Below are 26678 nucleotides of genomic sequence, written 5' to 3' on the forward strand. Positions count from 1 at the left end.
TTTTCAGTTCCTGACTTTGAAGGATCAAGATAATTCACAAATAAAAGCTGTCTTTTGTGCATTTCAGGCAGTGGAGAAAGCATTTGCAATGCCAGCTGGGTTCTACTGGCAGACAGTAGAGACTGATGAAAAATACTTCCTTAACAGTAGTGACATTGGGGCCAGTGCAGATATAGACACTGAGGTAAGAGTTCCTTTCTGACTTGCAGAATGAAGTGGGTATCAGAGGGATGATCAAAACTGGCATGAAATGTTTGAATTCATGTGATGGGTACAAGTAATCAAACTTTAAACATTTCTCACTCAGATCTAAATATGTCACCCTAGCCTTTGGTGTCGTCATTTTTCCTGTGCCCGTTGCTCTGAGCCTGAAAAGATTAAACTCTGAAATGTCTGAGCTGGGGAAATCGCTGCTAGCCAGGTGCATATCTGCAGTAATAGATGCATTTTGAAAACCCAAACCAGCTTGACTGCAAACTGATCTGCCATAGACCTTGCCTGGCTTTTAGAACTTGTACAATAAAAAGTTGAAAGAAAAGGAGTACCAGTGGCACCTTAGAGACTAACCAATTTATTTGAGCATAACCTTTCATGAGCTACAGCTCACGTCATCGGATGCATTCAGTGGAAAATACAGTGGGGAGATTTATATACACACAGAACATGAAAAAAATTCTTGACATCTGATTTGTGTCCATTTATTCTTTTACGTAGAGACTGTCCAGTTTGACCAATGTACATGGCAGAGGGGCATTGATCTACAACCTATCCTGAAGGACGACCCATCACTCTCACAGATCTTGGGAGACAGGCCAGTCCTTGCCTACAGACAGCCCCCTAACCTGAAGCAAATACTCACCAGCAACCACACACCCCACACAACAGAACCACTAACCCAGGAACCTATCCTTGCAACAAAGCCCTTTGCCAACTGTGTCCACATATCTATTCGGGGGACACCATCATAGGGCCTAATCTCATCAGCCACACTATCAGAGGCTCGTTCAACTGTACATCTACCAATGTGATATATGCCATCATGTGCCAGCAATGCCCCTCTGCCATGTACATTGGTCAAACTGGACAATCTCTATGTAAAAGAATAAATGGACACAAATCAGATGTCAAGAATTATAACATTCATAAACCAGTCGGAGAACACTTCAATCTCTCTGGTCACTCGATTTCAGACCTGAAGGTCGCAATATTACAACAAAAAGACTTCAAAAACAGACTCCAACGAGAGACTGCTGAATTGGAATTAATTTGCAAACTGGATACAATTAACTTAGGCTTGAATAGAGACTGGGAGTGGATGTGTCATTACACAAAGTAAAACTGTTTCCCCATGTTTATTCCCCGCCCCCGCCACTGCTCCTCGGACGTTCCTGTTAATTGCTGGAAATGGCCCACCTTGATTATCACTACAAAAGGTTTTCTCTCTCCCGCTCTCCTGCTGGTAATAGCTCATCTTAAGTGATCAGTCTCCTTACAGTGTGTATGATAAAACCCATTTTTTCATGTTCTGTGTGTATATAAATCTCCCCACTGTATTTTCCACTGAATGTATCCAATGAAGTGAGCTGTAGCTCACGAAAGCTTATGCTCAAATAAATTGGTTAGTCTCTAAGGTGCCACTAGTACTCCTTTTCTTTTTGCGAATACAGACTAGCACATCTGCTACTCTGAAACCAATAAAAAGTTGAATAAGTCTGATTCATTTGGGGAGGCTTTAAAGCTTCACTCTGAACTTGATCTAAAGATGCTGCTGTTTTAACTTTCTTCCAGCTAGATGGACAAGCTGCTTAGAATGATTTTGATTCCACACATCTGACTTGACCCTGTAGGGTGCTTGATAGTCCACCCGTGGGCACTTAGGATCAGGGAGTGACTTATCTCTCTCTAGAACAACTCTTGTGGCTGGTTCAGGAGTGACCCCGTTGATCTTCTAGAGCAGGGGTGGGCAAACCTTTTGGCCCGAGCCACATCTGGGTATGGAAATTGTATGGCAGGCCATGAATGCTCACAAAATTGGGGGTTGGGGTGTGGGAGGGGGTGAGGGCTCTGGCTGGGGTGTGGGCTCTGGGGTGGAGCCAGAAATGAGGAGTTCAGGGTGTGGGAGAAGGTTCCAGGCTGGGGCAGGGGGTTGGGGTGCAGAGGGGGGTGCAGCTCTGGCTGGGGATGTGGGCTCTGGGGTAGGGCTAGGGATGAGGGGTTGGTGGTGCAGGAGGGTGCTCCATGCGGGGACCCAGGGGTTTGGAGGGTGGGAGGGGGATCAGGCCTGGGGCAGGGTGTTGGGGCACGGGAGGGGATCAGACTCCAGTTGGCGCTTACCTCAAGTAGCTCCTGGAAGCAGCGGCATGTCCCCCCTCCGGCTCCTACATGGAGGCACGGCCAGGCAGCTCCCATTGGCCGCAGTTCCCAGCCAATGGAGCTGTGGAGGCGGTGCTTGGGGTGGGGCCCCCAGGCTGCCCCTATGTGTAGGAGCTGGAGGCGGGACATGCCGGTGCTTCCAGGAGCCACGCAGAGCCATAGCACGTGTGGAGCAGGGCAAGCCCCTGACCCCGCTCCCCAGCTGGAGCGTCGGAATGGGGTAAGACCTGGACCCTGCTCCCCGGCTGGAGCTTGAGGGCTGGATTAAAATGTCTGAAGGGCCAGATGTGGCCCCCAGGCCGTAGTTTGCCCACCCCTGTTCTAGAGAGAGCTGATTTTGAGCTGGAAAGAGGTCTTCATGGTATGAGGCCATGAATAGGATGCACTGTGAGAGGGGAAAAGTACAAAATGGGATGATCCTTGAAGTTTCCCCTACTTTGCTCAAAGTTGTTCAGTTACTCACATTTCCACCCAGTCTAAGGAGTAACTTACTTCCTTGCTTACAAGGTCTTTGCTAGAGGTTCTATAGGGCAGAAGGCTATGGGAAAACTCATTAGCCAGTCTGAGCAATGGGTTAATATCAGGGGAATTATAACGAAATCAATGGGGAAAACAGAACTTTTTTGTCTAGTTGGAATAGATTTTTTTTTTATTACTGAGGTAGATTTATAACTTATCATAATGTTGTAAGCTTCGTTATGTGTTTATGAGGGAATAGCATTTGGTAATACTTCATTTAAAGTGTCTGGTAATGATCAATTAAATTGGCATTCACTGGAGCAATAAAGCTCCTTCTTGGGGAAAGAATTCTGTACAGAAGGGGGAACCAGGAACAAATTGTAGGCCATGCTATGCAGCCGCAAGCCAGACCTTTCAATGTCCCTGAATTTCAGGAAAAACCCAGATTCTTACATTTAAGGTTTGTGCTCCTTGAAACAAGAAATTTCCCCTTATGGAAAAGTGAAATACAGAACTGAAACACAAAAAATTATGCGGATTCAGAATGATTTTCTTTCCTAATCAGAAACACAGATGTGTATATTCAGTACACAACTGGATGTCTTTCAGTACTCTTTGTCGAAAGATGGGCTGAATGGGATTAATCAAGAAAACAGGATTTTAAAATATAGATATATTACAGGATGCCCTGGTGTACCTGTTTTTGAATTCTCTTCTAGTGTTGATTTTATAATTTCTGAAAATATAGAAAGTCAGCCATCTATGCTAATATTATTTGAAAATGTTTCTTTAATACAGAAAAGGTAACCAGTGCATTAGATAAATTTCATTCCTTGCCCCCAAAGAATCTACAACCTAATACAAGACAAAGGACAGTAGTTCAGATCACAGAAAGCATTATGTTATTAATTAGTTATTAATATTTCTGATTATGTCAGTGCTGAAGGGGCCTATTGTGCTAGGTGCTGTACAAATACAGAACAAAGGGACAGTCTCGGCCCCAAAGATTTTATAATGTAAGAAAATATACATCTACAATTACAGCAGGATGTAGAGTACAGATACTGCCAATATGGGTATAAACAGCACGGCTTATGCAAGTAGAGCAGAGGCAAGGTCTTACTCACCTGAACCCCCAGTGTGTGTACTCTACATGGCTCTCTACATGCTTCCAACATCTACACTGGTATTTTTAGCTGTCTAGTGTTCTGCTTCTTCCTGGCTGCTGGACCCTTTCCCTATTGCAGTAAAAGGCTCCGGCAGGGGAGAGGCAGTGGGACAGCGCTGCCTCTCCCCTGCCAAAGCCTTTCTCTGCTGCCTCCTCGCTTCCAGAGACTTTCCTTACTGAAGTGAAAAGCTCTGGCAGCAAGAAGAGGGTCTGGTAGAGGAAGGCAGCAGGGAAAGACTCCAGCAGCTCCTTGTTACCAGAGCCCTTTCTCCATTGCTGGAGCCTTTCACTTCCGTGTGTAGCTACACATGTAGGTTCCTGTACTCTATGCTCCACCGTAAGGGTGTGGACATAACCTAAGGCATGGGGATTATTGAAGAGGAGAAGAAGAGAAGAGATATCACTGTACAATTGATGCGAATGGCTGGTTCTCCCTAGAGCAGTGATACTCATACTGAAGCTCACGAGCTGCAAGTGGCTCTTTAATGTGTCTCCTGCGGCTCTTTGCAGCACATGATATTAAAACACTGTGTGATTTCATTTTTGGTTAATAACTGTGGGTATGTCTACACTACAAAATTAGGTCGAATTTATAGAAGTCGGTTTTTAGGAAGCAATTTTATACCGTCGATTGTGTGTGTCCCTACTAAGTGCATTAAGTCAATGGAGTGCGTCCACAGTACCATGGCTAGCATCGACTTTCAGAGCGTTGCACTGTGGGTAGCTATCCCGCAGTCTCTGCTGCCCATTGGAATTCTGGGTTGAGCTCTCAATGCCTGGTGGGGCAAAAACATTGTCGCGGGTGGTTTTGGGTACAAGTCGTCAGTCGCCCCGCCCTCTGTTAAAGCAACGGCAGACAATCGTTTCGTGCCTTTTTTCCATGCGGGCGCCATACTGCTTTCAGCAGACAGTGCAGTAGGGCTGCAAACTGTCATCATTGAGTGCTATGAATCCACCTCGCAGGTCCTCTATATAACCGTCATCATCCACCGCTTCTGCTGCCCCTCTGCTCTCCTACTCTCCTGGTGGTCTCGCAGGTCCTCTATATGACCATCGTCATCCGCCACTTCCCGCTGCAACTCTGCTCAGCTGCTCTTGTCTCGCCATACCACGGCAAGCGTGCAGCCCACTCAACTGTTGTGTCCTGGCAGCAGACAGTGCAGTAGGTGTGCAAAACTGGTCATCCAACCACCGCTTCTCTCCTACAGACACCATACCACGGCAAGCATGGAGCCCGCTCAGATCACCGCGGCAGTTGTGAGCATTGTAAACACCTCATTCATTATCATGCAGTATATGCAGAACCAGAACCTGCAAAAGCAGGCAAGGAGGCGATGGCAGTGCAGTGACGACAGTGATGAGGACATGGACACATACTTCTCTCAAAGCACAGGCCCTGGCAATTTGGCCATCCTGGTGGCAATGGGGTAGGCTCATGCCATAGAACACCGATTCTGGGCCTGAGAAACAAGCACAGACTGGTGGGACCACATAGTGTTGCAGGTCTGGGAAGATTCCCAGCGGCTGCAAAACTTTCGCATGCATAAGGGCACTTTCATGGAACTTTGTGACTTGCTTTCCCCTGCCCTGAAGCGCAAGAATACCAAGATGAGAGCAGTCCCCACAGTTCACAAGCGTGTGGTGATAGCCCTCTGGAAGCTTGCAATGCCAGACAGCTACCGTTCAGTAGGGAATCAATTTGGAGTGGGCAAATCTACTGTGGGGGCTGCTGTGATCCAAGTAGCCAACACAATCAGCGAGCTGCTGCTATCTAGGGTAGTGACTCTGGGAAATGTGCAGGTTATAGTGGATGGCTTTGCTGCAATGGGATTCCCTAACTGTGGTGGGGCGATAGACGGAATGCATATCCCTATCTTGGGACCGGAGCACCAAGGCAGCCAGTACATAAACCGCAAGGGGTACTTTTCAATGGTGCTGCAAGCACTGGTGGATCACAAGGGACGTTTCACCGACATCAACGTGGGATGGCTGGGAAAGGTACATAATGCTCGCATCTTCAGGAACTCTGGTCTGTATGAGAAGCTGCAGCAAGGGACTTACTTTCCAGACCAGAAAATAACCGTTGGGGATGTTGAAATGCCTATAGTTATCTCTGGGGACCCAGCCTACCCCTTATTGCCATGGCTCATGAAGAGGGGAGAGGGATAGCTCAGTGGTTTGAACATTGGCCTGCTAAACCCAGGGTTGTGAGTTCAATCCTTGAGAGGGCCACTTAAGGATCTCGGGCAAAAATTGGGGATTGGTCCTGCTTTGAGCAGGAGGTTGGACTAGATGATCTCCTGAGGTCCCTTCCAACCCTGATATTCTATGATTCATACACAGGCATCCTGGACAGTAGTCAGGAGCTGTTCAACTATAGGCTGAGGAGGTGCAGAATGGCGGTAGAATGTGCATTTGGAAGTTTAAAAGTGCGCTGGTGCGGTTTACTGACTTGGTTAGACCTCAGCGAAACCAATATTCCCATTGTTATTGCTGTGTGCTCCACAATATCTGTGAGAGTAAGGGGGAGATGTTTATGGCAGGGTGGGAAGTTGAGGCAAATCGCCTGGCCGCTGATTATGCACAGCCAGACACCAGGGTGATTAGAAGAGCACAGCAGGACGTGCTGCGCATCAGAGAAGCTTTGAAAACCAGTTTCATGGCTGACCAGGCTACGGTGTGACAGTTCTGTTTGTTTCTCCTTGATGAAAACCCACCCCCTTGGTTCACTCTACTTCCCTGTAAGCCAACCGCCCTCCCCTCCCCCTTCGATCACCGCTTGCAGAGGCAATAAAGTCATTGTTGTTTCAAATGTATGCATTCTTTATTAATTCATCATACAAATAGGGGGATAACTGACAAGGTAGCCCAGGAGGGGTGGGGGAGGAGGGAAACACCGGATGGGGTGGGGAAGGTGGGGAGGAGGGAAGGACAAGGTCACACTGCGCTTCAAAACTTATTGAATGCCAGCCTTCTGTTGCTCGGGTAATCCTCTAGGGTGGAGTGGTTGGGTGCCTGGAGCCCCTCTGCCCCCGCGTTCTTGGACGTCTGGGTGAGGAGGCTATGGAACTTGGGGAGGAGGATGGTTGATTACACAGGGGCTGCAGTGGTGGTCTGTGCCTTTCCTGCAGCTCAACCATATGCCGGAACATATCAGTTTGATCGTCCAGTAGCCTCAGCATTGCATCCTGCCTCCTCTCATCATGCTGCTGCCACTCCTGTTGCTCCAGCCATCTATCCTCTCATGCATCCCTCCTGTCCTCGTGTTCATTTTGTGCTTTCCTGGACTCTGTCATTGTCTGCCTCCATGCATTCTGCTGGGCTCTTTCAGTGTGGGTGAACTGCATGAGCTCAGAGAACATTTCATTGTGAGTGTGTTTTTTTCTCCTTTTTATCTGCGCTAGCCTCTGGGACAGAGATGCTAGTGGCAACACTGAAACATTTGTAGCTGTGGGAGGAAAAAAAGGGAGTAAAATTGAAAAAGACATATTGGCCATTTAAAAGGAGGGGCTGATATTTTCGGGTTAACGTGCAGCACAAACCCAACTAACCTCCCCACACACCCAATTCTCTGGGGTGATCACTTCACCCTTCCCCACACTGTGTGGCTAACAGCGGGGATGATTCCTTTTCAGCCACAGGCAAACAGCCCAGCAGGAATGGCCACCTCTGAATGTCCCCGTAATAAAATTCCCCTATTTCAACCAGGTGACCATGAATGATATCACTCTCCTGAGGATAACACAGAGAGATAAAGAATGGATGTTGCTTGAATGCCAGCAAACACTGGGACCACACGCTGCCATGCTTTCTTATGTAATGATTCCAGACTATGTGCTACTGGCCTGGCGTGGTAAAGTGTCCTACCATGGAGGACGCAATAAGGCTGACCTCCCCAGAAACCTTTTGCAAAGGCTTTGGGAGTACCTCCAGGAGAGCTTCACTGAGATGTTCCTGGAGGATTTCCGCTCCATCCTCAGATATGTTAACAGAGTTTTCCTATAGCTGTACTGGCCGCAAATGCATCCCAAGTCTTCAGGGAAAATTAATCATTAAACATGCTTGCTTTTAAACCGTGTATTATATTTACAAAGGTACACTCACCAGAGGTGCCTTCTCGGCCTTCAAGGTCCGGGAGCCCGGGTTGGGAGGGTATTGGCTCCAGGGTGATAAACAGTTCCTGGCTGTCAGGAAGAATGGTTTCTCCGGTTGCCTGGTGTGTGCTATCTTCAACCTCCCCTTCCTCATCATCTTTCTCGTCCCCAAAATCCTCATCCCTGTTGCATGAGACTCCCTTGCAGGAGTCCACATACAGGCGTGGGGTAGTTGTAGAGGCACCCCCTAGAATTGCATGCAACTCATCATAGAAGCGGCATGTCTGGGGCTCTGACCCCAAGTGGGCGTTTGCCTCTGTGTTTTTTTGGTAGGCTTCCCTGAGCTCCTTAAGTTTCATGTGGCAGTGCTGCGGGTCCCTGTTATAGCCTCTGTCCTTCATGCCCTTGGAGATTTTTTCAAATATTTTGGCATTTCATCTTTTGGAACGGAGTTCTGATAGCACGGATTCGTCTCCCCATACAGTGATCAGATCCAGTACCTCCCGTTTGGTCCATGCTGGAGCTCTTTTGTGATTCTGGGACTCCATGGTCACCTCTGCTGATAGATCTGCACGGTCACCCGTGCTGATCAGCTTGCCACGGTGGCCAAACAGGAAATGAAATTCAAAAGTTTGCGGGGCTTTTCCTGTCTACCTGGCCAATGCATCCGAGTTGAGAATGCTGTCCAGAGCGGTCACAATGGAGCACTCTGGGATAGCTCCTGGAGGCCAATACAGTTGAATTGCGTCCACACTACCCCAAATTCGATCCGGCAATGTCGATTTCAGTGCTAATCCCCTCGTCGGGGAGGAGTACAGAAATAGATTTTAAGAGCACATTAAGTCAACAAAAATGGCTTTGTTATGTGGACGGGTGAAGGGTTAAATCAATCTAACGTTGCTAAATTTGACCTAAACTCGTAGCGTAGACCAGGGCTGAGATTGGTTAATCAGGATGCTTTTACGATGTCATTAACCAATTGTAGTTGATAAGAATTATATATATCAATTATATATATATTATATATATATATAATTATATATATATAAACCCCTAAATATTTCCCCATCATACTGTTGAAATATGAATATATAGTACTATAGTAAATTAAACAATGAATTCACAGTACTGTGGCTCTTTTGCGTAATGTTGGTAGCTAATTTGCCTCCTGAACCACTGAGGTCTGAGTATCACTGCTCCAGAGAGAGAAATCTCACCACTGTTATTAAGAGCGTTTGAAGCTATTTGACACATTCTCTCCATTGCACTCTTTACCTGACTGTTCAGGTTGCTGTGGCATTGCTGTTTGAAACCCTACTCCGAACTCCTTTGGCCGTCCATCACATGTTACAGCTGATCCTCAGCTCTGGTTTGGATATCTGTGGGCTCCGCTTGCTCTATCCCGAGCACAGCGTGCTGCTCTCTAGCACAGGTAAGGCCTCATCTGCATAAAAAAGTTGCACCCATTTAACTGTAGCAGCTCACAAACCTGCACATCCCTGCTTGAAAAGGAAGAGGACTTCAAGGGGGATATGAGCATGACCACAATTAAGCCTTTCTCTTCCCCTTTGGAGTCAGATTTTACCCTGTCCCCATCTATCCGTCCCCGGTGTAAAGTTTTGGCAAGTTTTTGCCATTTCCTCTATTTTTACTCCCTGATACTCTTCATGTCACCACATTGCTTTTCTCACTGGCTTTTATTTCTCTGTAGATGGCAGCCCCAACTTTTCTCTTTGAGGCTCAGGAAACTGCAAAATCTGGGGCTGCTGACCTGGCCTTTCTCCAACTGCTCTGTAGAGTGATCCACCATCCAGAATGTCATGGTTTGTCAAGTGGCTTCTGCCACATCTTTTAACTTCTGGGGCACTGAAGAGAAAATGAGGCACCAACAGTAAAGCCAAACATGAATGCCTGCAGTTAGACACTTGGGCCCAGATCCTAAAAGGTACTTAGGTGCCTAATTCTGATTGAATTCAATGGGAGGTTGGTGCATAAATACTTTTGAGGATCTGGCCCTAAATACATAGCATTAGGCACTCATGTTTGTAAATATCAGCCTTAGCTGCTCAGTGCCTCAGTTTCCCCATTAGTAAATCAGGCATAATAAAACTCACCTCCCAGGGAGTGTGCGAGGCTTAATTATATCTTAAGCCCTTCAAGATCCTAGAATGGAAGCCATCACATAACTGCAAAGTTCTGGGATTGTGTCTGTACAGGCTAGCTCTCCTAGAAGTCCTGTGTGTGACATCAGGTCACATACTCATACTCTATTTCTCTTGGGGTGGGATATTGGCAGACTGAGAGGGAGAGAAACGTGTTCTTTTCAGCTGGGTGGAAATTCAGTCTAGACCTGCTCAATCACGGAGAAAAATTCTGCAGTCTCCCTGCTGCCTTGTCACATCTGAAAACAGTGGGCCCAGACTGGCTCATAATTGTGGTTGTGGTTTCAGTTGTCTCAGCAGTAGGTATGTAATATGTTGGTACAAGTGAATGGAGAGTTTTGTAAGTGAATAAAAAAGCCATAAAATCATCAACCAACAACAGAAGATGAGCAGAGTTCTGCTTTCTGATCCACACAGCAGATCTGCCCCCAGTGCTTTGCTCTCTGTGCATGCTATGGGGGCGCTGTGTATGGAGGGAGGATATATTTGAGCTGAGATCCACAACACAGGTCTGAAAATTGAACTTTGTTTGAATCTTGAAAAAAATACAAATATATTTCTGGTTTAAAATATTTTCAGCAACTTTCTCCTTTATTTACATGCTCTATAGTGCCTGAGGTCATGATTCCATTTCATCTGCATGAATTCATGTCATCAGTTCCTAAATCTCATGCTTCAGGATTTCAGCCAGTCTCCTGCAGGGGTCAGGAAGGAATTTTTTCCCCAAAATGTGTTCTGGGTTTGTTTTCATTTTTTCTCCTTCCTCAGCAGTTATGGCCATGGCTGGAGATGGGACACTAGACAGGGTTGTCAGTGCCCTGAGATGGTACTGAGAATTCTCTTTCTTAGATGCCTGGCTGGTGGGTCTTGTTCACATACTCAAGATCAAACTGATCCTGAATTTCAGGTTGGGAAGGAATTTTTTCCCAGGTCATATTGCAATGACTTTGGGGTTTTTTGCCTTCCTCTGCAGCATGGGGCACAAGTTGCTTGCTAAGTTCATCTGGGTATATCTCACCAACTCAATTCCCTGCCATTACAGGGGCCTTGGACACTGGTGCACCTTGATCCCTCCTATTCTCTGCATGTGGCACACAACAAATCCTGCATCTTGGCAGGGGGTTAGACTAGATGACCCTTGTGGTCCCTTCTAACCCTATGGTTCTGTGATTCTAATAGTTTAGTCTCCAAAGGGCTATAATACTTTAAGCTAATCCAGTTCACTGGATGCAAAACAGGGTAACTGGGTGAGATTCAGTGGCTGGTGATGTGCAGGTCAGACTACACGATCTGATGCTCCCTTCTAGCCTCATACATTGACTCTAGATGCATCTAAACCCCAGTGCTGAGGAGGAGGTATTCAGTCCCCCCTTGGCCAATGGCTGCAGTGGGTTCAGTGGAGAAGCAAAGTGGATTCCATTCCTGCCCTCTGCCTAGCTATCTCCAGCCATGCAGGCTGTGAGCTTGGAGAAGGTTTTGCCACAGAGTGCAGGAGAGAGGTCTCCTGTGGGTCCTCCTCTGTGGCAAGATATAAGGGAGCCCAGAGCAGGGAAAGAAAGAAGTGATGGTCAAGCATTTTTTTTAAATGTCATTCCTTGTCATTCCTTTCCCACGCAGCACAGATCCTGACCAGGGAGAGTAAACAGTTTGCATGGAGTTTTGGCAAAGCTTTCATGTTTCCCAGTTGGGGTCCCCTCTTGGCTCTCCTGTTGCTAAGGAAAGGACCAGGAAACAACCTTGTCCCCTGGCCCAAATTCTATCCCACACTTGAACCCCACCAAGCCTCTCTGAGCGAAGTGTGAACTTTGGGACTCGATGGCTTTCATTGAGAGCCACTCACTCAGCCTTGCATATCTGTGCAGAATCTCCAGCGTGTGGTCATGCAGACTTAGCAGCATTAACTACTATGATGGTTGCCGTTAGGAAAATTATCAGGGCAGAACTGGCAAAAATTATCAGTGACTTAAATGGAGCTGTTCCAATTTGCACTAGCTGAGGATCTGGCCCTCTGGGTTTGACAGGAGCCTGCTGCTGCAGCAACACCCCCTGGCTCCCCAAACCGCATGGAGCCAGCCCTAATTAGGCATGTTTGTGTGGAGGGCTCAGCAGGAGTGGGGACCAGGCCAGAAGGGACCCCATCTCCTTCTGCTGTTTCGAGGTCATTCCTCGCTTCTCTCCTCCCGCCCTGAGCTGCTGACAAGTGGGAGAACCTGGGCTTTCGTGTGTTATTTGCAAGGCACCCGGACCCTGCCTAGGAATGGGAAGAGATTGCAGCTCTGATCTCCCAGTGTAACAAGCAGTGCCAAAGCAAGAGCCTTCAGAGGTGGGCAGAGACCCAATGAGAAACAGCTGTTAGCCTGGCAAATGTGGAAGGGGAGCTAGAGACAGCACTAATAAACTGTCAGTCATCTAGGCTGAGTAATGAACTGAGAAGAGACCTTGAGTGGAATGAATGAGACTGGAAAAGGGTGATTCCATGCGTTAGTCACACGTGTTTATCTTTCACAGACAAGCTGCCTTCTACTTACACTCCAGAGGCTGGCAAGGCACCACCTGTGCTGGCTTTAGGCTTGAGAGGGCCAAAAGCACGGAGCGCCTTGCAAGATATCATAGGGCCCTCGGATCCACAGCTAGCCAGCATGACAGACTGCGGCTCCATCAATGCCATCTACTGCAGGAGCCAAGCCGAGCCCCTCGCCTACCTGCCCCACACAGGCAGCCGTGTGCACAGGGAGCTGTGCCTCTTGTTCGGAGGAAGAGCATGCTGTGATGAGGTGCTTCATGTTGGTGTCCAGAATCCTGCTTGCAAATATAACAAATCAAGGTGACAATCCCGTACTGCCCATTTCTAAGATCCTGTAATTCTAGTTTCAGAGTAACAGCCGTGTTAGTCTGTCTTTGCAAAAAGAAAAGGAGTACTTGTGGCACCTTAGAGACTAACCAATTTATTTGAGCATGAGCTTTCGTGAGCTACAGCTCACTTCATCGGATGCATACCGTGGAAACTGCAGTAGACATTATATACACACAGAGACCATGAAACAATACCCCCTCCCACCCCACTGTCCTGCTGGTAATAGCTTATCTAAAGTGATCATCAAGTTGGGCCATTTCCAGCACAAATCCAGGTTTTCTCACCCTCCGCCCCCCCCCCCCACACACACACAAACTCACTCTCCTGCTGGTAATAGGGAGAGTGGTCACTTTGGATGAGCTATTACCAGCAGGATAGTGAGTTTGTATGTGTGGTTTTTGGGAGGGGGGTGAGGGGGTGAGAGAACCTGGATTTGTGCAGGAAATGGCCCAACTTGATTATCATGCACATTGTGTAGAGAGTTGTCACTTTGGATGGGCTATCACCAGCAGGAGAGTGAATTTGTGTGGGGGGGTGGAGGGTGAGAAAACCTGGATTTGTGCTGGAAATGGCCCAACTTGATGATCACTTTAGATAAGCTATTACCAGCAGGACAGTGGGGTGGGAGGAGGTATTGTTTCATATTCTCTGTGTGTATATAAAGTCAGCTGCAGTTTCCACGGTATGCATCCGATGAAGTGAGCTGTAGCTCACGAAAGCTCATGCTCAAATAAATTGGTTAGTCTCTAAGGTGCCACAAGTACTCCTTTTCTTTTATCGCTCTGATTGTTCCTTGGGGAGTGGGACACAAAGCAGGCAGCCACCAACAGAGCGAGTAGCTAGGATGTGAAACTCACCCATTCTTCAGATGCTTTCCTGGGTTTCTCCATACAAGGGGTGAGTTGGCTCCTTTTAATGTTACCCTGCTGAACTACACTGTGCTGAAGTTCACCTGATTCCAGAAGTCCCATGTAAGCCCTGAAAGATCCCTTCTGAAGCTGTGAAAGTAGAGCTATTGCTGTGGCACCAGGATGGGGATTAGACAGCACATGGGCCTCGTGCAGCCTCTCTGCACTGAAGCAAATCGCAGCCACTCAGAGTTAATTCCCTTTCTCATTGCGGGTTGTTTCCTCCTGTAATGTTATTTGGCAGAGTTTAAAAAGCTCTGCATAATCTTTAACACTGAATTGAATTAATGTTGTTTGGCTTTAAAACTCTAAAAAATTCCCTTTGACAAAGTTTGGTTTTTTTATTAGGGGTCCTTCGCCCCCTTACCAAGAGGAAACCCTGTTACTTTAGTGTAACATAGCGAAACAATGCTAAGAGTTTGGTCCAATAGGAGGGCTTAGCTGGGAAGAGTATAAACTCCATCTCCAAGCTCAGTTCCTCAGGAAAACCAACATCTCTTACTGTCATCCTCCTGTGGATTCAAGACATCTCAAGGGAAGGGGGTAAGCAGGCAGGCTTGCATTAGCAGTCTGTGTTTAGCAGGCCTGGCCACGTGATTCCCAGATTACAGATTGCATTTTTGTCAGTCCCTTGGCCTTTGAAACCACAATTTGGGTTCACCCTGCCATAATTTGTTCCCTTCTGGAATGAAGGAATATTGGATATTTCACTGCCCTTGGGCATCACTGCCAGGCCCAGTTTATAATAGCTTTGAAAGTGCTTCTCCCCAGTTACAGTCTGATTAAATATTCACCAGTGAGTAGCAGGTTTAAAATATCACAGGATGGGAAGAATATTTGAGATATGGCCCAACATTTCTCAGTTCCTAAATTTTCTTGCCAAGCTGACCGCATTGCATTAGCCACTTTTAATTGAACAGAGAGAGCTGGAGAGAGAAGCTGCAATGTAGAAAAACATCCAGTCTGTGTACAAACTCAATACGCCTTAAGGTGGCCCATGCTCTGATGTCACAGACACGGGATTGAAGTGGCACTTCCAGTAAAGCAGTTTTACAAAAGCAGCCTCCATCTCCTTGGGGTTAGTGGGCAAAGCTGATAAGTGCCAACGTCTGGGTCTAATCTTAACAGCTTTCAATATTTCTGTTGTTTTTCCTTAGACCTCAGAGTTCTTCATCTAATAGAGTAAATGCTGACCAAGAGAGAGCTGATCTCCAGGACATGGCACTGTCCAGACCTCCAGCAACACTGGTCTCGACCACCAAAGGTCATTTCTAAGGAGCAAACCTTGATGTTTCACACGTGTTCCAGGCTCCTTCACTATAGCAGAGGGTGTTATTGGTTATCTTACTCCTCCCATTGCACTCCTCACTGCTGGGTCCTGGCCAGGGGGACAAGAGTCAGGAATTAGTTTGTGGAACATGTAGTGCTTCTTGCCCAATGTGAAGCAACAGTAGAATGTCATGGCCTTCCTTGTCTGCTTCATGTGAGTAGCTATTAGACGCTGTTGTAGGGATATTGATCTCAAAGCCTAAAGAGTTAAAGTGTTTATAAACTCTTCCACTGTCCAACATTAAACAATGATAGGAAGGTTCAGGTTATTTTAAACAGAGGCCTTGGTTTTACTTGGTTACATGGCAAACACCCAAAAGTGTTCATTCAAATTAAAAATGTATTGATTGATTAGAAAGAATAAGATATCAAAACAGGCATTTAGATTGGAACTGTGGTTGAATGATTATGCAAAACAAACTTAGTCAAAACCTTTAAATCCTTTCTCCTTTTTAAGGCAAAATATCAGAGTCTCTTATTTTCAGAACAGCCTTTCTTTGATGAAAACAAGAGGGATTTTTTACTCTCAGTCCTGATGTGTCCAGGTCATTTACTTTTCCTGTTCTTAACAAGCAAACAGACCCATGGTGGAGAAGAGACAGAATAGAAAAGATGGGTGAGATATAGCTCCTCTTGCTGTTTTTGGAACACTGGCCTGCTGGTTAGTTACAAGTGGATGCTTTTGGCTGGCAAGTCGACCACAACACCTGCTGCTTGGATCCTGGTTTACGATCTGGTCAGTGACGTCATCTAATTGGATCTTTTCTTCTTAGACAAGGCAGGCTTGGATGAATACAGCATGGTTGACTTCAGGATTTGATAAAAAGCCAAGAGAGTGAGAGAAAGGATAGAAGGAAAGAAAGGGGGAGGGGAGCAGAAAATAGCATAAGGGAATGGAAAACAATGCAGGATCTTACGTGCTTGAAAACCAAGTTCCTTGAACAAGATTACGGCCAGCCGGACTTCCTCTCAGGAAGAAAATCCTTTAGATGAGCTGAGATGAATTGAAGTGCTGGCATTTTTGGGGATGAGCTGGGATGCAAAGTGGGATGGTATATGTGAGGGAGAGCTGAAATGAACTGATCTGAACATGTCTTCTTTCAAAATCTCTTTTTAAAAAACCCACAAAGGGGGAAAGTAGGCATCATAATTCATCCCCCTAATTATTTTATCCACCAATTACACCTAATATCCATTACACCAATTTTGGTCTATTAACTTCTGGTTTCATATTTTCTATTTTTACAAAGCATAATTTCAGCAGTTCCTTGGATTATATCAACATGGACTTTCTGGTTTAGCCTAATCCATCTTCTTTGTCTGTCTGGTTCTCTCGCACTTGTTACAACATTCAGGGTTGTAAACAACTTGATCTATTTTTCATGGTTAATGTAACATCTTATGAACTTTCACATACTTTTTACATTTGAGCTCACAGGGATACACTTTGTAAGTCCAATTGTCACAACAGGCCTCCTAGACCATGCTTGAGGAAATCTAAAACAGGAAACCCTTTATTCTTGGGACCTACTTAGTGAAGGAACAGTTCTATGGGAGTTAATCGTGTCCTTGAATTGCATATCTACCTAATGTGACAGGGCAAGGCCAGATGGCTATAGAAAAGTAGTGGGAGATAGATATATTGGCTCCAGGCTAAACAAATCTCTGGTACCAGGATAAGTGAAATGGTAGCTGCTCCAGGTCAATTAAGACACCTTGGGCCAATTAAGAACTTTCCAGAAGGCAGGGAGAAGGCTAGTTGATTGGGACACCTGAAGCCAATCAGGGGCTGGCTGAAACTAGTTAAATGCCTCCCAGTTAGTCAGGTGGACGCGTATGTCAGGAGCTGTGGGAGGAAGCTGCGCTGTTAGAGAGACTGAGTAGTACATATCATATCAGGCACAAGGAAGGAGGCCCTGAGGTAAGGGTGAAGTGGAGCTTGAGGAAGTGAGGGCTGCTGTGGGGGAAGTAGCCCAGGGAATTGTACATGTTATGTTTCTAAAAGGTCAGCTACCATAGCTGATACTATTAGGGTCCCTGGGCTGGAGCCCGGAGTAGAGGGTGGGCCTGGGCTTCCCGCACCCTTTGCCCCCTGATTAATCACTGAGACTGGGAGACAACTGAGACTGTGCAAGGAAGGATAACTTCTCCTCACCTTGCTGGCTTATGATGACTCAGTAGACTGTGACCCTTGTCTCTAGAGAGAGAAGGGTTACGTGGAGGGTCACAGTGAGCCTCTGAGGCTAGCGAAATCCGTCAGGAAACGTGGGACCCACGGAGGCAAGGACAGAGCTTCGTCACACCATCTGCCTGTCCTCTTCACAGCCTGGGATATAATCACATAGGTAGTGCAGTTAAATAGTTCAAACAATCCCACATGCATGTTCCTGGCCTTTCTAGGGCCGGGGACGAGGTGGTCAACCAGTCATCTGGAAAGATGCACAGGGAGCAGCTCCTATTAACTGGCTCTTGCATTGCTCCTCTCCCTTCCCAGGTTCCCCACTCCTCCTTGCAGGTGTAGGCTCCCACTTTCTGTATTCCCCCTAAAGAGCTGGCTGAGAAGTTGCTCCAGTAGCCCTATACAGGAGTGACAGCCAGCTAGGAAGTGGGAACAGAGAGAGCCTGTCTTCCTGGGAAATCTGTGCTCAGGAGGAGAATGTGTGAGGTAGATGAGCCATTGGGCCCTGTGGCCTCCTCTAGTGGGGTCAGGGACAGCAAATCCTTCTGCCCTCTCTAAAGGAGGAAAAAAGAAAAGGAGTACTTGTGGCACTTTAGAGACTAACAAATTTATTTGAGCATAAGCTTTCGTGAAGTGAACTGTAGTTCACGAAAGCTTATGCTCAAATAAATTTGTTAGTCTCTAAAGTGCCACAAGTCCTCCTTTCCTTTTAGCGGATACAGACTAACATGGCTGCTACTCTGAAACCTGTCTAAAGAAGGAGTGGTTTTAAGATTTTGCCACCAGAGCACTGCTGACCTTCCTCTGCTCCCTGGCACTAAGGGTAGCCCTTCAGGGAGGAACTGAGGGGTATAGGAGCCCTCCAACCAGCAGTGAGAAGACAGTAAGGACAGGAGAGGAAGAGGATGCTCTGGCATAGAAAAGAGGAAGAGGAAATTAATTTGCCAAAGAAAAGCGGATTGGAGGGGAGAATGGAAACAGGAGCTAGAAAGATGAGAGAGGAAGGGAAAGTGAGGGACAGAATGAGAGGAAGGAAGATAAAAGTCAAGAAAAGATGAGGCCTACCTTTTAAATGCATTCAGTGTAAGTATGTATGTTAACACTAGCATCTGAGCAAGTTCCTCTGGCAGACACCCCTCCGCTCTACGTTCCGGGGTGGGGATGATGGCAGGTGGTGGTTGTTGCTGATGGACTGAGCCAGATTTCCTGCTTCCCTATCTTTTTATGGCCACTGATGATTCACATGTGATGTGGGCTGCTGAGCTGCCCCCCCCATCCCCCCTGCTATGGTTCCATCTGTGGTTGTTGGGCTCAGGAAGTTGTATCCAACCTTTGCTCTTCAAACGGATGGGTGGTGCATCATGCCTTTTGGAAGAGAAGCTGAAGATCTTCTCTGGGAGGGGACAGCATGCAGGAGTATTGGAGAGAGGAGCCACTGTGCTCCCTCACTGAGCTCTCTGGAAGCCTGCCTTGGAATAAGCTAGTCACACCCTGTCAAGGGGTGATCCTCTCCAGCACATCCCTTGTGGCCCGGTCACTGGATTCCACACCTTCCCTCTGGTTCTTTTAATCCACTACCAGCCTTATGTAAGGGGACTGTGCCCCCTTACTAACATTCAGTGGGGGTGTTTTGGTTGGCTAGCTCCCAGTACTAAAAAGGGCGAAGGGTCGATGGGGAATCAGGACCCTGAGACTGACAGCCCCCAGGAACAATGGGGAGAGGCCAATGGTCCAGGGCAGCCTGAATGACAGGGTGAGCAGGCTAATCAGGGAGTCAGGAGGACAGGGAGGTCCCGTCCTCCATGTGAGCTGGCATTGTCTGGGTCAGACAGAGTGAGGTCGAGCTAGGAAGAAAGTAGGGGTCCAAGCTAATCTGGGGAGCAGAGCTGTGCCAGATCCAGAGGGACCCGAAAAGCAGCCCAGAGAGAGCAGACCCTGTCCTGGGAGCAGAACTGCAGCCCCAAAGCCAGAGGCACAGCCCAAGGAGAGCAGACTTGCCCTTGGAGGAGAGCTGCAGCAACCAGAGCCAGAGGAGCCGGAAAAGCAGCTCAGGAAGCAGGTCAGTGCTGGGAGCAGAGTCACAGAAGCAGCCTGCAGAGCAGACCTGTCCTGGGAGCAGAGCTGTAGCAACCAGAGCGAGAGGGGCCAAAGAAGCAGCGCAGGGAGCTGGAGGCAGAGCAGCAGCAGCAGTGCAGAGACAGAGTGGTGCAGCTGTGGCTGGAGCAGTCTGGAGCTGGGTGCGGTGAGCAGTTGGGGAGAGCGACGGGGACCTTGGGCAGCAGGCCCAGCACAGGGAGACGCCTCAGTCAAGGGGCTCTGCAGGCCAGGCTTGGATCGTAACCCCGACAGGGCAGGGGCGACACTGGGAAGAAAGGTCCTACCACTTAGAGCCTGAGAGCGTGTGGCCACCACCAGAGCAAGTGTCCAACCCACAGCGTCCCTGCAGCACAGCCAGGGCCTGAGAGGGAGACCTTGGACTTACAAGGAACAGACTGTGAACTGCCCTGATGTTCCAGAGACACTGTTTGTGATGTTCCCTGGCACAGAGCGGGTTGACATGTTTCCTTTAACCTTTCCATTTTTTATTATTCTTTTTAAAATTAATTGTTGATTAAATAACTTGCATTTGCTTTAACTTGTATGTAATGGTCAGTGGGTCAGAGAAGTGCCCAGTGCAGAGAGAGTACCCTGGAGTGGGGACACCCTAGCCCCTGTCCTAGGTGACCACAGCAGGGTTGGGGGTCGAACCCCCCAGGAATCCTGGGCCCAGCCTTGTTGGGGTTACGAGGACTCTGCCAGACAGGAGAGTGGAAGGAGAGTCCTCAAGGGCAGGGAGGCCACTGGGTAAAGGAAGTGGGAGCGAGGACTCACATCCTTTCGCTAGCCCTCTTCACCGGGGTAGTGCAGAAGCCAGGAAAGTTCCCTACAATAGCGGGACTATTCCCCCGCTTACACTTAAGCTGGCTCAGGAACAGTGCTTTCCACAGAATGTAGTGTCATCATCTGGGTTGGTCTGGAAGTTGGGGCTGGCCCCTTTCATCAGGTTTCCTGCAGAGATGGAATAGTTTCCACAAAAATAACTTGATGCTCTTCTCATCTTTACTTTGATCCAGGGGATGTCATTTTGGTTGTGTCACCTGCTGTGCCTCCTCACGCATACGGGGATGTGATTTCAACCTGTACTCAGAGAGGCTTTACTCTGCAGGGAATCAGGCAGCTGCGACTTTCTCCCAAGCGAGCCATCATGCTCAGCATGACAACAAGTCAGGTATGGGACAGAGGGTCACTAGAATAATGCTTTCCCAGATCCTGAATGCCATATCCATGAGTGCTCCTGCTAAAACCTACAATGTAGCTGCAATGGGTTAGTCTGATTCCAACCCCAGTGGTTTTGATTTTGACATGACTGTCCAACATCTTGCAGGCCGGGCTCTCAGGATAGTGAAAGCACCCCAAAATATCTGTGTGGCTGGTGCAATATGATTATGTCGTGATGTTTACATGTTGTGTCATGATGCTGCCGCATGGTGAGATAAGGTCAGAATATCATGATGCAATTGTTACAGTCAGCTCATTTTCATCTAGGATGACCATATGTCCCGATTTTATAGGGAGAGTCCCCATATTAAGGACTGTCTTATATAGGTCCCTATTACCCCCCACCCCCGTCTTGATTTTTCTCACTTGCTGTCTGGTCACCCTATTTTCATCCCAGATGACAATGTTTTTAAAGTCACACTCCTGCAGGCCTCAGGTTAACAATGCAAGACTCATAATGAAGAAGCAGTGTTACTTTATGTGCCTGTTGCGACAGCTGGTCCCAATGTGAAATGATTGCATTAGTAATCCCAGTTTAGAACAGGGTCTACTTTTACATTAGTACGGTAATAGCATCTCCTCTGAAAAGGGGACAAATATTTTAACACATTGTTCTGACGCTATTTGAATCCCAGAGATGGTCAGCAATGCTGACTTTCTCAGCAGAGTGGTCAAATCAGCCACCAGTGAATCCAGCTCTGTGAGGTGGACCAGGCTGGTGGAATAGGTGCTGTGCCATTTTACTAATCCACACAAAGCCAAATGGGCCTTGGATTAGCTTGCACTCACTAAGGGAAATCATGTTTTTTATAGCGACGAGCATGCTTCACCCTTGCTTCATCCTTGGGTGAACTTTGCTTTGTGGTTTTCTCACTCTTGTTACCCTTTTGCCAGCCAGCCTGCACCCAGGATTCCCCATCTTTCTGACATCATCTTCTTTTGCTATGAGTGGCACCTCCAGTTGCTTTCAGAGCTGAATTTCCTTTGTGCTGGAAAATCCCATTAAAGCCCCATCCTTCCTGGCAGCAGAGAACACTAATGGCCAGATTGTGCCATTGTGAAAGTCAAATATGAATTTTGCCGTTGATTTCAAATGGGAGCTGGATTGGGCCCTAACTGTAAAAAATCACTGTAAAATGATTTTTAATCAATGAATGTGTCATCAGGAGATACTCCTCATATGTGACTGCATAACTTCATAGTTCTTCTTCGAGTGCTTGTTCATGACCATTCCAATCAGGTGTGTGCACGTGTGCGTGCACAGCAGCCAGAAAACTTTTCCCCTAGCAGCATTTGTCGGGTCAGTCCAGGCGCCCCCTGGAGTCGCACCTTCATGGCACTCAATATACATCCCTGCCAACCCACCACCCCTTCAGTTCCTTCTTACCACCAGTGATGGCTAGCTGGAACAACATGTTGCTCTTGCTTTGCAAGCGTGTTTGGGCAGTGTCCACTCTTAGTGTTTATAGTTAGTTCTCAGTAGTTACTAGTGTTAGTTTAGTATTAGTAGTTAGGTCATAAGTTTCCTTTTGGGGTCCCCCCCACAAACAACACCCCCCCAGCACTGGGGTATGCCCAAGTCCCCAGGGTTCAAACTCTGTGAGGACTGTGGAAAATTTATACCTAAGAGCAACCCACACTCTTCCTGTCTGTGGTGTCTCGGGGAGAGCCACCAGAAGGAGAGGAGCAGAATTTGCAAAGGGTTTTGCTCTAGGACTTTAAAAGACCGGGAGCAAAGACTCAAGTTCCTTCTCATGGAGGCAGCAGTCCAGCCACAATCCAACCCAGGCTCAGCAGATCCCACACCCGTCACCTCCTCATCGGTGCCAAGAAAGGACCACAAGGAGTCACGGCACCACCACAGCTCCACCCATAGACAATCTTCTGTGAGGCACCAGTCTCAGTCCCCAGTGCCCCAGAAAAAGAAAAGGCCAGAGAGGGGTTGCTCTCTCCCTTTCAAGCCCAAGGAGCCTGTGGCAGGGAGTCCCGAACCAGGCCACGTCACCTCAGCTCCTCTGCCTCCCAGGGTCTCATTGACTCCTGCCACCCCCCGGGTCCAGTTGAGTCTGAACCCTCACCACTCTCCGGACCGACATAGCAGAGAGCTCCAGCTCCCCGCTACAGGAACCCCTCTCACAAGCAACTCCTTATGCAGGAGGTGCTCTCATTCCTTTCATTAGGGGCAGTGAAAGAGGTTCCTCAGGAGTAAAAGGGCAAGGGTTATTATTCCCGGTATTTCCTAATACCGAAAGCCAAAGGTGGGCTCAGGCCCATCCTAGACCTGCGAGAGCTCAACAAGTCGACTTCATAAGAAAGATGTTCAATGAACTGGGCCTTCTTCTGAATGAGGGGAAATCAACACTGTCCCCTGTTCAGAGGATAAAGTTTTTAGGGGCTGTACTGGACTCGACACAAGCCAGGGCATACCTGCCGGAAGCAAAGTTTCAGTCCCTCAGTGACATGAAGTCTCAGGCAGTTCCAACCACAGCAAGGAATTGCCTGAAACTACTGGGAAACATGTACCTACATAGTACAGCATGCCAGACTCAGACTTCAACCTCTTTAGTCATGGCTAGCATTAGTGTATCGGCCAGTCTGGGACAGCTTGGATAAGATCATAATCCTGCATCGCCCAGTACTCGACTCCTCCCTTGGACTCCCTTTCGTCATGGATCACGTCCTGCATCCATGAGTGCTACAACCTGGCAGGTGTGCCTGCTCCCCCGATCACTGCACACTCCACCAGGACTCAGGCCTCTTCAACGATGTTCCTGGTGCAGGTTCCTACACAGGAAATCTGCAGAGCAATGACGTGGTCCTCCATACACACTTTCACCATGCATTATGCAATCACCCAGCAGGCCAGAGACGATCCGGCCTTTGAACAAGCAGTGCTCTAATCAGTGGACGACTCCGACCCCACCTGCTGAACTTGGGCTTGTGAGTCACCTGATTGGAATGGACATGAACAAGCACTCAAAGAAGAAAAAACAGTTACCTTCTCATAACTGTTGTTCTTCGAGATGTGTTGTTCATGTCCATTCCAATACCCATCCTTGTACCCCTCTGTCGGAGTAACTGGCAAGAAGGAACTGAGGGGATGACGGGTCGGCAGGGCTCTATATTGAGCTCCATGAAGGTGTGACTCCAGGGGGCTCCCAGGCCGACCTGACAGATGCTGCTAGGGGAAAAGTTTTCTGGCTGCCATGCACACACACACGCGTACACCTGATTGGAATGGACGTGAACAGCACATCTTGAAGAACAACAGTTACGAGAAGGTGAATAACCATTTTTTCTTCACATCTCTCTCATAAGTTAATACCCATCTGAACAAAGAGATCTCCCAATAGCATGTATTAATATAGATTGTCAGGGTTCTCTTATCATGGTGCCAACCAGCAAGCTTTTTATCTGATGTTATGTGTAATATTATATCGGATGCAGCTGAATGAGTATGCATTTGGCATTGTCAAATCTCAGTTCAAGGAAACCGAGATAATCATCATTAAAACAGGGCTTCCAATCAAACCGAGAAAGACAAAAACGAGCCCAGGTCTGTACTCCTCACATTAGCACAACAGCCAGTGAAGTGAGTGAGACTTTTCCTTGCATAGGGAGACAGCCCTTTGTAAGTCATGTGTTGCACAGGGTGAGGGGTCTGAGACTGTAGAGTGGGGCACTTCCTGGTTCACCAAGAAAACTCTGCACAAGGAGCTTGTTTACCACCTGCTTTTCTTCAGATCTGAAGAAGAACCATCTTCCTTCTTCATAACACTTTATCAAATAAAAAAATAACACTATGTCCAAAATGCTTGTGAAGTAAGGCTCCTAAATCCACATGGCAGCACTGAAATACAAATGGCCTGATTTGCAGAGGTGATGAGCACCAGCAGCTCCCCTTGACTTCATGGGATCTGTGGATGCTCAGCTTCCCTGCAAATTAAATCACTTTTAAATAGGTACTGTGACAGGGTTGGGCCAGATGGCTATAGGAGAGTAATAGAAGGCAGATATATTAGCCCCAGGCTCAGTAGGTCCCTTTTCCTTGGGTAAGGTAACAGGAAAGGTTCCAGAACAATCAGGAACCTTCTGGAAACAATTAAGACAGGCTGATTAGAACACCTGCAGCCAATCAAGAAGTTGCTAGAATCAATTAAGGCAGGATAATCAGGGCACCTGGGTTTTATAAAGGAGCTCACTTCAGTTTGCGGTGCGTGTGTGAGGAGTTGGGAGCAAGAGGCACTAGGAGCTGAGAGTGAGAATGTGGACTGTTGGAGGACTGAGGTGTACAAGCATTATCAGACACTAGGAGGAAGGTTCTATGGTGAGGATAAAGAAGGTGTTGGGAGGAGGCCATGGGGAAGTAGCCCAGGGAGTTGTTGCTGTTGCACAGCTGTTCCAGGAGGCACTCTAGACAGCTGCATTCCACAGGGCCCTGGGCTGGAACCTGGAGTATAGGGTGAGCCCGGCTTCCCCCCAAATCCTCCCAACTCCTGGTCAGACACAGGAGGAGTCGACCTGGACTGTGGGTTCAGAAAAACGGCCAAGCTGAGGGCTGCCATGAAGCTCCAAGGCGAGCAAATCCACCAATAAGCGCAAGACCCACCAAGGTAGAGCAGGAACTTTGTCACAGTACCTAAACATGGACTTAGGAGTCTAGCTTTAGGTTCCTAGGGTTGAAGTGTTGGCCTATGTAATTTCAGATGGCTGTATTTTGCCCTAACAAGACTTCAAGTCCCCCTGATAAGAGATCCTCAAGAGAAGAACCTCCTGCTGAGCCACGCTTGCACTGTCTGATTTTACTGCTGAGAAAGGAGAATGCTGGCCATCATGTTCCTGCATTGGTGAAAGGTAATGCCAGTCTTTCCTAGGTCCCTCAGCGAAGAGCATTGGTATTTGGGCATGCACCAGACTGAAAAGCTTCATTTAACAGCACCATGTTGCAGTCAAACCCTTTCAAAATATATGGGCTTGACCTTAGCTTTCACTAAGTAGCATGCACCACCAGACTTGTATATGAATCAGCCACCACCATTAGATCCACATTCTGTGTATCAGGTAATCAAGCTATGCAGTAATTTGGTCTTTAGCCTTCAGTTTTTGGACTCCTCATTGCCCAGGTAATCATGGTGGCCAAAAGTATCCATCTGCAACTGTGCCAGAAGACAGTCCCTCTTCCTATCAGATTCAGACCTTGCCCTTGTGATCCACCTATTTGTGACGCCTAGGCTTGTTTATTTCAACTCATTCTATACCTAGGAATTCATATTTTAAGGACAGGAGAGACTATTAGATCATCTAGTCTGTATAACACAGGGCAGAAGATTTCACCCAGTTTTTACACCTCATAACTAGTGTTTGATTAAATCAACTCTTCCAGGAAGGTATCCAATCTTTACTGAAGACTGCAAGAGTTGGAGAATCCACCACTTCCTTCGGCATTTTGTTCCAGTGGTTAATCACCTCACTGTTAAAAATGTGTACCTTGTTTCTAATCTGAATTTGTCTGGCTTTAACTTCCAGCTCTTGTTACGGACTTCTGCACTAAGTTTCAGAGCCCGTTAGTACCTGGTATTTTCTTCCCTTGAGGGTACTGATACAGCGTAACCAAGTCACATCTCAGTTTTCTTTTTGATCAGCTAAACAGATTGAGCTTCTTAAGTCTTTCACTGCAAGGCTTCTTTTGCAACCCTTGACTCAGTTTTGTGGCTCTTCTCTGCACCCACTCCAATTTTCTAAAATACTGTATGCAGTAATCTGGTATTGTCCTCACCAATGCCACATACAGAGGTAAAATCACTTCCATATTCCTACTCAACTGTCTATACGTC

General features: G+C 47.4%; 1 protein-coding gene across 11 annotated transcripts in view; it reads left to right on the forward strand.

Annotated features, from left to right (window-relative positions):
* DNAAF8 (dynein axonemal assembly factor 8) overlaps positions 1 to 26678 on the forward strand; it is a 151494-nt gene that overhangs the window by 80015 nt on the left and 44801 nt on the right. For 10 of the 11 annotated variants that reach the window (XM_073362825.1, XM_073362831.1, XM_073362826.1 and 7 more), the window contains 6 exons: positions 68 to 184; positions 9382 to 9526; positions 12765 to 13080; positions 15176 to 15282; positions 20640 to 20794; positions 25551 to 25698. In XM_073362825.1, the coding sequence (XP_073218926.1) occupies positions 68 to 184; positions 9382 to 9526; positions 12765 to 13080; positions 15176 to 15282; positions 20640 to 20794; positions 25551 to 25698 (988 nt within the window). The remainder of the gene's footprint in view (positions 1 to 67; positions 185 to 9381; positions 9527 to 12764; positions 13081 to 15175; positions 15283 to 20639; positions 20795 to 25550; positions 25699 to 26678) is intronic. The other variant, XM_073362830.1, reaches the window with a different exon arrangement.

This window comes from Lepidochelys kempii, chromosome 10, assembly GCF_965140265.1.
Source record: "Lepidochelys kempii isolate rLepKem1 chromosome 10, rLepKem1.hap2, whole genome shotgun sequence".
Classification (NCBI taxonomy): domain Eukaryota; kingdom Metazoa; phylum Chordata; order Testudines; family Cheloniidae; genus Lepidochelys; species Lepidochelys kempii.